At 44.7% G+C, this 13,631-nt stretch overlaps 1 protein-coding gene across 1 annotated transcript in view; it reads right to left on the bottom strand.

The window, feature by feature from the left end:
* SLC9A9 (solute carrier family 9 member A9) overlaps window positions 1-13,631 on the bottom strand; it is a 421,347-nt gene that overhangs the window by 188,987 nt on the left and 218,729 nt on the right. The window contains 1 exon segment of the mRNA XM_054710390.1: window positions 3,038-3,081. Coding sequence (XP_054566365.1) covers window positions 3,038-3,081 — 44 coding nt within the window.

Raw genomic sequence — 13,631 nt, 5'->3', positions numbered from 1 at the left:
CCCTGGATCCATCCGGGTGAGGCTGGGTCCCGGGCCCGGGTGAGGCCACGCGCCCCTTGGGTCTGGGTGAGGCCACGTGCCCCTTAGTCCGGGTGAAGCCGTGCCCCTGGGTCCGGCCGAGACCAAACCAGAGGGAGTCGGACCTCCGTTACCACCATTTGTCCACCATCCAGAGCTGAGGGGTTAGTGCTGACATGTACACATAAGGAACTGGTGGACATTTAAATTGGGTCTCAAAAGAACTGTTGGTCCAGAAAGAAACTCACTACAGACTGATTCATTTGCCTGTCAGCATAACTATTATTGCTCGTCTTACATTCAGTTCTTATAAGTGTATATCTAGTGACATATGATCTCGCTCATCTAGGGGAAATGATGAACAACATAGACTGAGGAACAAGAACAGAACCAGAAACAAGGAGGCATTGATCGGACTATCGGGCCACAGAGGGAGGATAAGGGAGGGTGGGGGGAGGAGGGAGAGACCAAAAAGAGAGGACCCAAGTAAATGAAATCAGAAACAAAAATGGTGAAATAACAACTGACACCACAGAAATACAAATGATTGTAAGAAAATATATGAACTATATGCCAACAAGCTGAACAATGTGGATGAAATAGACAAATTCTTAGAAAAATTCAATCTCCCAAAACTGAATCAGGAAGAATCAGAAACCTTAATAGGCCAATAACAACTGCAGAATAGAAACAGTAATCAAAAAACTCCCAGCAGCCCAGCTGGCATGGCTTAGTGGTTGAGCGTTGACCTACGAACCCGGAGGTCATGGTTCAATTCCCAGTAAGGGCACGTGCCTGGGATGTGGGCTCATTCCCAAGTGTGGGGTGTGCAGGGGGCAGCTGTTCAATGATTCTCTCTCATCATTGATGTTTCTATCTCTCTCACCTTTTCCTCTCTTGTCTGATATCAATAAAAAATAAAATAAAAAACTACAAGCAAACAAAAGCCTTGGTCTGGTCAGCTTCACAGGGGAGTTTTACCAAACATTCAAAGAAGAACTAACACCTATTCACCTCAAATTATTCCAAAAAATCCAAGAGGAAAGAACACTTCCAAGTTCTTACAAGCATTATCTTAACTCCAAAATCAGATAAACATATTTTAAAGAAAGACAATTGCAGGCCAATATCCCTGATGAACATCCTATCTAATAAAGAGGTAATATGCAAATTGACTGTCACTCCAACACACAAGTTGGCCACCCCCATGTTGACACAAGATGGCCGCCACAAGATGGCCAGGTGGGGAGGGCAGTTGGGGGGAAAAACACCTGCAAGGGAGGGCAGTTGGAGGGGACCAGGCCTGCAGGGGAGGGCAGTTTGGGGTGACCAGGCCTGCAGGGGAGGGTAGTTGGAGGGAGACAAGGCTTGCAGAGGAGGGCAGTGGGGAGGGACAAGGCCTGAAGGGGAGAGCAGTTAGGGGCAATCAGGCTGGCAGGGGAGGGCAGTTAGGGGCAACTGGGCTTGCAAGGGAAGGCAGTTAGGGGTGACCGAGCCTGCAGAGGAGGGCAGTTGAGAGGGACAAAGCCTACAGGGGAGGGCAGTTGGGGATGACAAGGCCTGCAGGGGAGAGCAGTTTGGGGTGACCAGGCCTGCAGGGGAGGGCAGTTAGGGGCAATCGAGCTGGCAGGGGAGGGCAGATAGGGGCAACCGGGCTGACAAGGGAGGGCAGTTAGGGGTGACCAGGCCGGCAGGGGAGGGTAGTTGGAGGGAGACAAGGCTTGCAGAGGAGGGCAGTGGGGAGGGACAAGGCCTGAAGGGGAGAGCAGTTAAGAGCAATCAGGCTGGCAGGGGAGGGCAGTTAGGGGCAACTGGGCTGGCAAGGGAAGGCAGTTAGGGGTGACCGAGCCTGCAGAGGAGGGCAGTTGGGAGGGACAAAGCCTACAGGGGAGGGCAGTTGGGGGTGACAAGGCCTGCAGGGGAGGGCAGTTAGGGGTGACCAGGTTGGCAGGGGAGGGCAGTTAGGGGTGACCAGGCCAGCAGGGGAGGACAGTTAGGGACAATCAGGCTGGCAGGGGAACAGTTAGGTGTCGATCAGGCTGGCAGGGGAGAGGTTAGGGGCAATCAGACAGGCAGGCAGGTGAGTGGTTGGGAGCCAACAATCCTGAATTGTGAGAGGGATGTTTAGCCAGTTGGACATCCCTCGAGGGGTCCCAGTTTGAAAAGGATGCAGGCTGGGCTGAGAAACAAACTCCCCCCCATGCACGAATTTCGTGCACCAGGCCTCTAGTACAAGATAAAATCTTCAACAAAATATTAGCAAATCAGATCCAGCAATATATTAAAAAGATCATACATCATGATCAGGTGGGATTTAATTTGGGGATGCAAGGCTGGCACAATATTTGCAAATCAATAAACATGATACTTCACATAAACAAATTGAAATACAAAAATCACATGATCATATCAATAGATGCAGAAAAAGCATTTGACAAAAAGCAACACCCATTTTTGATAAAAACTCTCATCAAAGTGGGAATAGAGGAATCAAACCTCAATATAATAAAGGCCATATATCACAAACCTACAGCAAACATCATACTCAATGGGCACAAATTAAAAACATTTTCTCTAAGAACACGGATGTCACTTTCACCACTCTTATTCAACACTAAAGGCCTGGTGCACAAAATTCGTGCACTCGGGGGGGTGAGGAGGGGAGGTTCCTCAGCCCAGACTATGCCCTCTCAGTATGGGAGTCAGACATCCTTAATGCTGCTATGGAGGTGGGAATACTCCCACCACCGCTGCTGAGCTCCCCAGCCGTTAGCCCGGCTTCTGGGTGAGCGGCACTCCCCCTGTTGGATTGCGCTGAAACCAGCTCTCTGACATTACCTGAGGGGTCCCAGATTGCGAGAGGGCTCAGGCCAGACTGAGGGATTCCACTGGTGCATGATCAGAGCTGGGGAGAGATATGGGAGGTTGGCCAGCCAGGGAAGGACTGTAGGAGGGCTCCAGGGTGTGTCTGGCCCATCTCACTCAGTCCCGATCGGCCAGACCCCAGTAACAAACTAACCCCTGGTGGTCAATGCACATCATAGTAACTGGCCAACTGGTCGACTTTCTGCCCCCTTATGGTTAGTGCATGCCATAGGGAGCTGTTGAGTGGCCTTTAGCATAGTATGTTTTGATTAGTTGAACAGCTGATCAGCAGACACTTATTACATAGGATAGTACTGAAATTCCTAGCCACAGCGATCAGACAAGAAGAAGAAATAAAAGGCAGCCAAATTGGAAAGGAGGAAATAAAACTGTCATTATTCCAGATGACATGATATTGTAAATAGAAAATGCTAAAGATCCCCCCCCCCAAAAAAAAAACCTCACTAGATTTAAGAAATGAATTTGGCAATGTAGCAGAATACAAACTCAACATCCAAAAATCAATGGCTTTTTTATACACCAATCATGAATTCTCAGAAAGAGAAACTAAGCAAACAATCCCATTTACCATTGCAACAAAAAATTAAGATCTTAGGAATCAACTGTTCAGGCTACCTTGAAAAGGAAACCTAGTTCAGTATCTGGTTAAAACTGTAGTATTATTTCCCCACTCAGACTGTCTTGGGCAGAGCTGCAGAGCCTAACCCCAAGGCCCCACCCAGACATACATGAGCAGAGATGTGGGGACCCTCATGGGCCTACCACAGGAGGAGATATATAGGTCAGAGCTTCCCCACGAATTCAGTTCAGGTTTTGGATCTGGAAATTTTTTGGGCTAGCAGATCTGCGAAATAAAGGTTAAACGTTCCTCCCCTCAGAGTGCTGGCTGATCATTCTCCCCTGCATTCTGCCACAACATTTGGTGCATTGGGCCGAGAAAACATCAGCTGAACTGGCTCTTAGGCCACTGCTGACAAGAGTGGACTTCAGAGCACTCACTTGGGGCTCTGGGACCCAAGGAAGGTGCACCACCAGCACATTTGCTGGTTCCTGAACTTGTGGGGCCCGGAGGGACTGCAGTGACTCAGCACTCCAGGGGACCCAAAAGAGGCAGGAAACACCTTTCTGGGACTTCCTGGAGGGAAGTCAAAATCAGACTTCTGGAACTAAGTTTTTCCCCAGGGAAACAGGTCCGAGTTCTGGCCTGTCCTCTGGGACAGAAGAGGTAGCTGGCCCCTATCTAGGTAATTATTTACCTCAGGATAGCTCAGATCATCTGGAGGAACAGCTTCTAGATGGTATTCACTGTCTCTGAGACTTCCAGGGAGGGAAGTCAAAACTCGGACTGGCTAAGGGTCCAAGTCTGGCCTGCCTTTGAAAAAGTTAGAAGATAAGTATCCCTAGGCAGTTCTCTACTGCCTCTGTTCAGAGACTTGTTCTGCATCTCTGAGCAATTGAAACTGATTTGTTGAATGAATGGCATTCTGTGGTGTAAATGTGGCGCGTGCTGGTATAAAAGTGTTCCTGTGTTTTTGTTTGTCTTGTTTTTGTTTCTTTTTTTTTTTTTAAAGACTTCTAATATTGTTATTTATTAACTAGTGTCCCGGTACATAAAATGTGTGTATGGGGGTTGGGGGTGTGTGGGGGGGCACGTCCCTCAGCCCAGCCTGCACCCTCTCCAATCAGGGACCCGGCAGTCGGACATCCCACTCGAAATCTGGGACCACTGGCTCCTAACCACTCACCTGCCTGCCTGCCTGATCACCCCTAACTGCCTCTGCCAGCCTGCCTGATTGCCCCTAACCCTCTGCCTGCCTGCCTGATCACCCCTAACTGCCCTCCCCTGCCAGCCTGGTTGTCCCCAACTGCCCTCCCCTGCCAGCCTGATCTCGCCCCCAAAGACCCTCCCTTGCCGGCATGATCTCACCCCCAACTTCCCTCCTCTGCCGGCCTGATCTCACCCACAACGGCCCTCCCCTGCTGACCTGAGCTCGCCCCCAACTGCCCTCTCCTGCCAGCCTGATCTTGCCCCTAACTGCCTCTGCCTTAGCCCCCACCACCATGACTTTGTCCGGAAGGAAGTCGGACATCTGGAAGATGGCCGGTTGACCCAGTCTAATTAGTATATTGCCCTTTTATTAGTATAGATAGATTATATAGGATAGGATTTCTTAAATGGGGATGGGGGAGCCTTTTTCAGCAGAAGGAGATGTTCTTGGCAGACAAAAATACATAATCCCTATATCTGGACTGACAGCCAGCCATATGCACTATACTGCCAAACCAGTTCTTAAAAAATTGTACCACTTTCTTACACCTTACACCAAACAACTGTTGCCCTTAAAACCCCACCTCAGCCCCCACCTTAGGTTCTGCCTTTGCAGTTGACACAGATTAGGTTCTGATTGGTCAGTTTCTATGCCAGTCAGTGTCAGAAGCACCGCCTCCTAGGCAGCCATAGGCTCCTCACAGTTCACCCAGATTTGGTTTTGATTGGTCAGTTTCTATGCCATTCAGTGTCTCTGGGCCTATTTCTGGGCCTATCTCTGGGCCTGATCAGAGAGGTGGGGCTGATCAACAGCCACCCCAGGCTGTTGGCAAGTGGGCTGAACTGCTGATCTCTCCAGAGAAAGAGAGGCGCGGCTGCTGGTGAGGCTGCGGATCAGACCCTGCTTCTCTCTCTCTCTGCGGGCCTCGCCAGGAGCCACAGTAGCTGCTGATCAGCCCCGCCTCTCTCTCTCCATGAGAGGTGAGCAGTTTAGCCCACTCGCCAGTGCCCGCCCACCAGAGCCTGCTGCTCGCACAGCCTAGTGTTCGGTCGAGCCTTTAGTCATTACGGACCCTGGGTTTTTATATATTAGGACTAGAGGCCCAGTGCATGAAATTTGTGCATTCGGGGGAGGGGTGTCCCTCAGCCTGGACTGCACCCTCTTGCAGTCTGGGAGCCCTCAGGGGATGTCCGACTGATGGCTTAGGCCCGCTCCTAAGCCTTCAGTCGGACATCCTTAGTGCTGCTGCAGAGGCGGGAGAGCTTCCCACCACTGCTGCTGCGCTAGCCAGCCATGAGCCCAGTTTCTGGCTGAACGGTGCTCCCCCTGTGGGTTCACACTGACCACCCACCAGGGGACAGCTCCTGCATTGAGCATCAGCCCCCTGGTGGTCAGTGCGTGTCATAGCGACCGGTCATTCTGCTGTTCGGTTGATTTGCATGTTAGCCTTTTATTACATAGGATAATGTGTTATTATGGGCAAGGTCTCTAATTCAATTTTTTTTTAGGTAGTTAAAGGGAGGGGCAAAATTTTCACTTGAGCATGAAGCTAAAATTGCCCTTAGCTCAAAAATCTGCATACCACTGAAACACATCCTGGTGAGGCTCATTCTGAACCCCCACACTGTTCTATTATGTGTATAAGTATTGGGAACCATCTTATCTCTTTAGTGAAAGGAACCTTTTGTTATGTTACAATGACTAACTGTATCTCATGAGCTGTGTTTTGTCTTCAAGCCTGTATCCAGTATTCATGCATTCAGCTCTTCTGTTAAATATTTACCTGGCATATCTTTTATTTTATTTTCTCTAAATCTTTCTAGATTTTTATGTATTAGATAGGACTAGCCCATGGACACAGACACTAGTCTGGCGAAGGGCTGGAAGGGGTGGGTGCAGGGTGGAGGAGATCAATGGGGAAAAAAAAAAACTAAAACAAAGCGACATCTGTAATACTTTCAACAATAAAGATACATTTTAAATAAAGGAAAATATCTTAGTTGAGAAGAGTTTTATGCGAAATAATATAAGTAATTGCTCTACACTGTACTTTATATTCTCAACTCCTCTCAAAGAGATATTAATTGACCCTATGTTAACTTAATGTTAATTTATCCTATGTTCACTGACTGCAGGACTGACTTCTGCCACGCCGACCCAGCACTGACTGCCACGGGGGCTGCAATCAGACCTTGCTTTTCTCTCCCGGCCTCTGTCTGGGCCTGATCGCAGCCCCCTTGGCAGTCAGTGCTGGGTCACCTCGGCTGAGGTGCCCGCAGCCCGGCAGTCAGTGGTGGGTGGCCACAGCAACCCAGCACTGACTGCAGGACTGACTTCCGGTTAGTCAAGCCTCTGGTCGTTGCAGATGTGACAGACCTAGCATTTTTATATATTAGGATTATTGCATTATTTTTCATATGAACACTGTAAACCTACTTTTTCCTCACCCTGTATTTTGCAAAATAGTAGTTATATAAGACAAAGAATATTGAAAATACTTTGTCTCCCATCTTCGCCACTTATAAGCCTCGTAAACTGAAATGTCACTTAAGTTTTGAAGCTCAGTTTCTTAGATTGGAGATAATTGACTGGCTGTGGTGATACTCCAATTATATTATACATGTGTACACACTTAGGTAATGGTTACCACTTGATGACATTATCTCCAGGTAGTAAAATTCATAAGAAGCTTTTGATTGCTGCCAATATGTGGCATTGGCCCTAACTGGTTTGGCTCAGTGGATAGAGCATCAGCCTGTGAACTCAAGAGTCCCAGGTTCAATTTCGGTCAAGGGCATGTACCAGTAGGGAGTGTGCAGGAGGCAGCTGATTGATGTTTCTCTCTCATTCATGTTTCTAACTCTCTATCTCTCTCCCTTCCTCTCTGTAAAAAATCAATAAAATATATTTTTAAAAAATATGTGGCTTTGGATGGCTTCTAAATACCGACTTAAGAGCAAAATTGCTCTGTTGGGTAGAAGTAGGTACGTTCCTAATTTTAGAGCTAGTGGCAGGTTAGGTACAGTCAACAACATATTTTGATCACGTAGATGTCAGTGTCTTGCATAAACCAGTCTATTCATTTAATGAAATAGAAGTGTTGGGTTCTGTATCAATTTTCCATTGACTTACTATAAAATTTTGAGAAAAATCCCAAAATTTCTCTCTTCCTCAATAATGTCACCTGAGAAATGGATCCTCTCTACCCAAAAAAACTGTGAAAATAACTGAAATACTGTGTATGAAAGCAATCTGAGTTCTTTTAAAAGAGATACATAATATAAATCCACACTGTTATTTTTATTTCTGCATAAATGTTCATAGCAGCATTATTTACAATAGCTAAGATCTGGAAGTAGCCCATCAGTGTCATTAGTAAATGAATGGATAAATCAGCTGTGGCACATTTGCACAATGAATACTATGCAGCTACAAAAACAAACAAACAAACAAACAAACAAAATCCACAAGCATCTCTTACCCTTTGCGACAGCATGGATGGACCTGGAGTGTATTGTGCTAAATGAAATAAGCCAGTCAGAAAAAGACAAGTATCACATGATCTCACTTATGTGTGGGGTCTAATGAGCAAAATAAACTGATGAACAAAATAGAACAAGAGGCATGGATGCATGGAACAGATCAGCAGACCTCAGAGCTGGAAAGATATTAACCAAAAAACATATAAGCATATATGTATAACCCATGGACACAGACAATAGTGGTGTGAAGACCTGGGGTGGGGCAGGAGCTGGGAGGAGGGTGATAAATTGGGGACATTCTATAATACTGTGAACAATAAAAAAATAATAGAACCTGGGTTTATATGATGGTGTTTTATAGACCTAGGTTTATTAGATGCTTTTAAACTGATGTTCTCCCAGTGTGCTTACCATGGAATTGGATAGACATCAAATTTCACAGCCCAGTACTGTTGAATGAACTGTGTGCAAGCTTGAAACACACATTGCATAGTGAAAATGGCTGGTCTGCTGCAGTCTCTAGAAGCCTCTGCCTTTAATGGCAAGTATGTTGACTTCCTCAGAGGTGTAAACTCCACCCTCCCAACCTCCAAATTAAGTGAATATTCTCTCACCACTCCCATCGTCTTCCCATGCAATAATAATATAATACTGTTCTACTAGTGCTAGATACTAAAAGTAGTGTCACCCAAGTTTTTCTCCAGGTAACTGGGCAAATGGTTCCAGGCCATGAGCCATACATTATGTGTGAGCCTTTCCTTTTCAGAATATGATTATAAAATCATCTCATCTCATCATATGCCGCTTAGCAGATATTCAATGAACGTTGTTTTGTTTTCTGAGCCAACCCTGGTACTGAAGAAATTGCTTTGTAAATTACATACTTCTTATTTATTTGTCTGTGAATAGAAAGTTATTCAGTTTTGTTTTGTTTTTTTCATGAATTCTGTGTAGAATGTTGGTACCACAAGTGATGAGTAACCACAAACTGAAATGCAGAGGCAGATGGGGCCAGATGTGAAAAAACAACAATCCTCAAACAAAATAAAGATGACTTTAAAAAGAAGATGAAATCCAAACAAAAAGAAATAATGAAGACCACAATTAAATATTGCAAATAACACTGAAGAGAATGTGTGATCAAAGGGACTGAAGAAAAACCAAACTGAAAAATAAAAACCCTTCTGATGATAAACATGGTGTTAGCAATCATTTCTCCTGTTTTAGAAAGAAATCAGAATTTTTACTAAAGAGTTCAGTGATAAATGAAAAAATATAAGAGACAGTCCAATTAGGTCACCCTTACTGGAGAGCTTTTCTCCAAAAATAACAGTTCTGTGTTTAATTATAAGTTCTTTGTTCTCTTAATCAGCTATCTTCCTCGAGGCTAAGCTCGGTGCAAAGAGCAGAGCAGGATTCAACAAAATGCCCTGTTTAATTTTAATGAATTTAATTAAAAATATTTTTATACACATGACCAATCACCATTATTTATGTATATGTTCCCTCTTGCTGCTTTGGAAAGGCTTCCGCACCCCTCCAATACGCTGTTATTCTGAGGAGCTACTGTGAAATGAGAAGCTCTGTGACTGTTAGTTAATACCTATTTTTATCAAAACAGCAGTGCAGCTCACACATCACCCTGCAGCCATAACGATAGCAACCCCAAATAGAAAGTGTCTTCCCATTACCAACACAGTCAAAGGTAAGATAGTTCATGTGCTTCTGCAATAGTTGCACTGTAGCAAACTTTAAAAGATGAACGTGGCTTTTCCCTACAACTTAAAGGTTAAATGGAAAGAATGACTTGCATGTATGGTGTATCAAAATGCTTTCATTATGCAAGACTCTTATTTCCTTAAAGTGTTAATAATTGAAAAGATGAAAACTCAGTGCCACACTGAGTTTTCATCTTCTCAATTTCATCTGTGCAGTGCTCCTGTCTGATTATGCCAAAGAGAGAATAATAGTCATTTTGCCACATTGGAGAGGTTGTTACAGGGAAACAAACCCCCCTTGAGCACCTTGCAGGAGAAGCCATATTTTTTTGTCCTGGCACTCAGAGCACAGCTACGGGCAATGGTGATTGCAGATACACATCACATGGGATAAGCTACAGTGGCTGGCTCAGGATGTAGACTGGCAGTCAACTTACAAAACAAAGGATTCTTTAATTAGAGAAGCAGTGGAACTGGCTTAAAATACCAACTCAAACACAAATCTGAATTTGGCTCTACATTATATGGTTGGGATAGGATGGGGTGAAGAGGGATGAGTGAGCAGGAAATAAAAGGCTTGAGCACCCATGCTCAATTATCCTATCAGGGGACTATGATTTATATAATCCAGAGCTAGTACCCAAGCCTTTATACTACATATTGTAATGCCTAATGTGACTACAGAAGCAGCATTTGGAAATGTAGGAAAACTAGTCTGAATTTTAAATATTTAAATGTCAGCATATATTACAAAAAGTAGAGAACCTATATAAGAATAAATATCATTTGACTGTTTTTCCTTTTTAACCTATTTACATTTGTTATTTACAATAAAAGTGTTTGGGCAAGTAAAAAATATGAAGAGAAAACAATTGTTTCCTCATGGCTACTTAAAAAAGAATGGATATCTGGCAATTTTATGTTCAATTATAAACATAACACTGTTATGACAGTGTTATAAAAAAAAAGCCATCATGTTGCTTGGAAGAATCCATTGTTAGTAATATTTTATTTGTTAATGCTTAGCAATTTACACAAAAAAAAATTCTATATAGCATTTCATTTTATTTTATAGCAATTCTATAACCATTTCTGGTTTGTTTTGTGTTTATAGTATCTACTAGAGGCCCGGTGCACAAAATTCATGCACTGGGGGAGGGAGGTATCCCTCAGCCCAACCTTCACCCTCTCCAATCTGGGACCACTCAGGGGATGTCCGACTGCCTGTTTAGGCCCGATCCCAAAACAGGCAGTCAGACATCCCTTTAACAATCCAGGACTGCTGGCTCCCAACTGCTCACCTACCCGCCTGATTGCCCCTAACTGCTTCTGCCTGCCAGCCTGATCACCCCCTAACCACATCCCCGCCAGCCTGATCAACACCTAACTGCTCCCCTGCCAGCCTTATCATCCCCAACTGCCCTCCCCTGACAACCTGGTCACCCCCAAATGCCCTGCCCTGCATATTCCCTCTTTATTAGATAGGGTTTTTTCTTTAAACTTTTGCACTCTGATGTCTAGTGTGACTCGACACGGTTAGCATTGGTAGCAGCTCGAGAAAAAAGCAAGCGAGTGCAAAGGGTTAACATATTGGACAGCCCTAACTGGTTTGGCTCAGTGGATGGAGCATCGGCCTGCAGACTCAAGGGTCCCAGGTTCGATTCCAGTCAAGGGCATGTACCTTGGTTGAGGGCACATACCCAGTGGGGAGTGTGCAGGAGGCAGCTGATCAATGTTTTTCTCTCATAGATGTTTCTAGCTCTCTATCCCTTTCCCTTCCTCTCTGTAAAAAATCAATAAAATATATTTTAAAAAAAGAGAAATATTTAAGATTCCTCCATATCTGCCTGGCTGGTGTGACTCAGTAGTTGAGACCCCAGGCTGCTGCCGCTGGCAGAGGATCATGCCATGGTGGTGCGCACCGCTGCCAGGCTGAGACCCCAGCCCAGGCTTCTGCCGCTGGGATGGCATCCAGCAATGGAGAGTGAATTTGTTTTTGTTTTTTATAAAGGGTCAGGAGGGCCTCTGAGCAGCATTCCACCAGGCCGCTTACTCTGCAGGCTCTGAGTGGCAGCCCTCCCTGAGACTGGGGGCCTCCGGTGGGGCTGAGAGGACTGGGCACCACCAACTTGTGTCTATTGGCGCCACCATTTTGTCGCAGAGTGATGGTTAATTTGCATATTACTCTTTTATTAGATAGGATTTTAAGGATGTGACAAGTGAGGTTTAGAAAAGTTGAAACCCTGAAAGCGGTACTTCATTCATCTATGACTCTAGTCTTAATGAGCAGACCTTTCAACACCCAGGATGATCTGGCCACCGGAAGGCCCCGCCCTGGCCTCATTTTTAGTAACTTTCCTATCCCATCCCATGCTGTTTTATTTTTAGTGGTAGTTCCTCTTAAGATTGAAAGTTTATGGTCCATCATTTTAATTCTTTTATGGCGAGAATTTCCTGGAGCTGTCAGACGGTTTAATCACAAACATAGGAGCCGGGACATTCCCTAGCTCACACTTGCCCTTGAGTTCAATTTGCCCCAGAATTAGGACGTCATCTAATGGTAATTTTAGGTAGCACAAAATGAGAAAGCTGCATAATGGAGACTGCCAGGAAACAAGACAGCTGGTGCCCTCTCTGGAGGGAAGTCCCTACTCCAGGAAGTGCAAGTTTCAGAAATTTTCTAGCAGCATTTTCTACTCTTCTGCAGTGCCTTGGGAACTAGGACTTCTGGATCATGTCTTCTGAGGAGAGAACACATATGGTAGGGGAAATTCACCTTTATTACAATTACGATAAAAAGTAATGTTACTCTTGAAATTACATACTTGTCCTACAAGTGCATAAACTGATATTTAACTCAGCCTAAAGACATAAGTGCTGAGCCTACTTCACTCTCTATAATTTACCACATTTGCTCAGAAATGTGAATATTTCCCACATCAATTCTTACTTATATTCTTCAGGTCTCTACCCTGGCACCATTAGCATCAGACACTTGTGAGAACTGCAGTTTTGCATCCCATGCCAGTCCAACTGGATCACAGTCTTTGGAGGCGGAGCTAGGTAATCTCCATTTTCACCAACTCCCCATGTAAGTTCTATGAGTGCAGTATGCACAAGCTGGACAACTACTAAGGTAGAGCAGGAAGTGACTTCAGCAATCCTCTAATCCCTCTAGGGATATGTGAGTAAACTAAGCCTTGACAGGTTTTATCACCTGATCTATCCTGTGAGTCAGTAGCAGGAACTAAACTAAGCCTCAGATCTCCCAGCTGACAATAATAGCAATAACATAGGGCTATCACACTTGTCAAGTAGAAGCTGGTTGGACTCAACATTAACAAAGCAGAGACTTTGACTTTGTATTCTGCATTCCTCTTGACATCTGATTTCAATAATTATATTTCCCATGCATTGATTTAGACTCTAGACAGGATAATGCCAGAGTGAATTTTCTAAATTCCATTAACATGTACCAGTAGTTGCCTTCTGAAAGCCAGCCTCCAGGGCTAAGACATCAAGCACTGGGGATTCTTAATACTTGTTAGCTGCCTGAGCATGTCAAGGTGTGTGGCCTACATGTAATATGTGAAGTCACTGAACTTTTGTTTACATCATGGAATGCACGATATCATATTGCATTTGAAGATTTTCCTTCAAGATCCTGTCATTATACTTCAAAGTGTTTTACTAACATGATATAAAAATGGTTATTTTAATCACTTCTATGAAATTTTGAAGTTTTCTTTTTTATAGAC

The sequence above is a fragment of the Eptesicus fuscus genome, chromosome 3 (assembly GCF_027574615.1).
Source record: "Eptesicus fuscus isolate TK198812 chromosome 3, DD_ASM_mEF_20220401, whole genome shotgun sequence".
NCBI lineage: Eukaryota > Metazoa > Chordata > Mammalia > Chiroptera > Vespertilionidae > Eptesicus > Eptesicus fuscus.
This window is presented reverse-complemented; position numbering and strand designations above follow the sequence as displayed.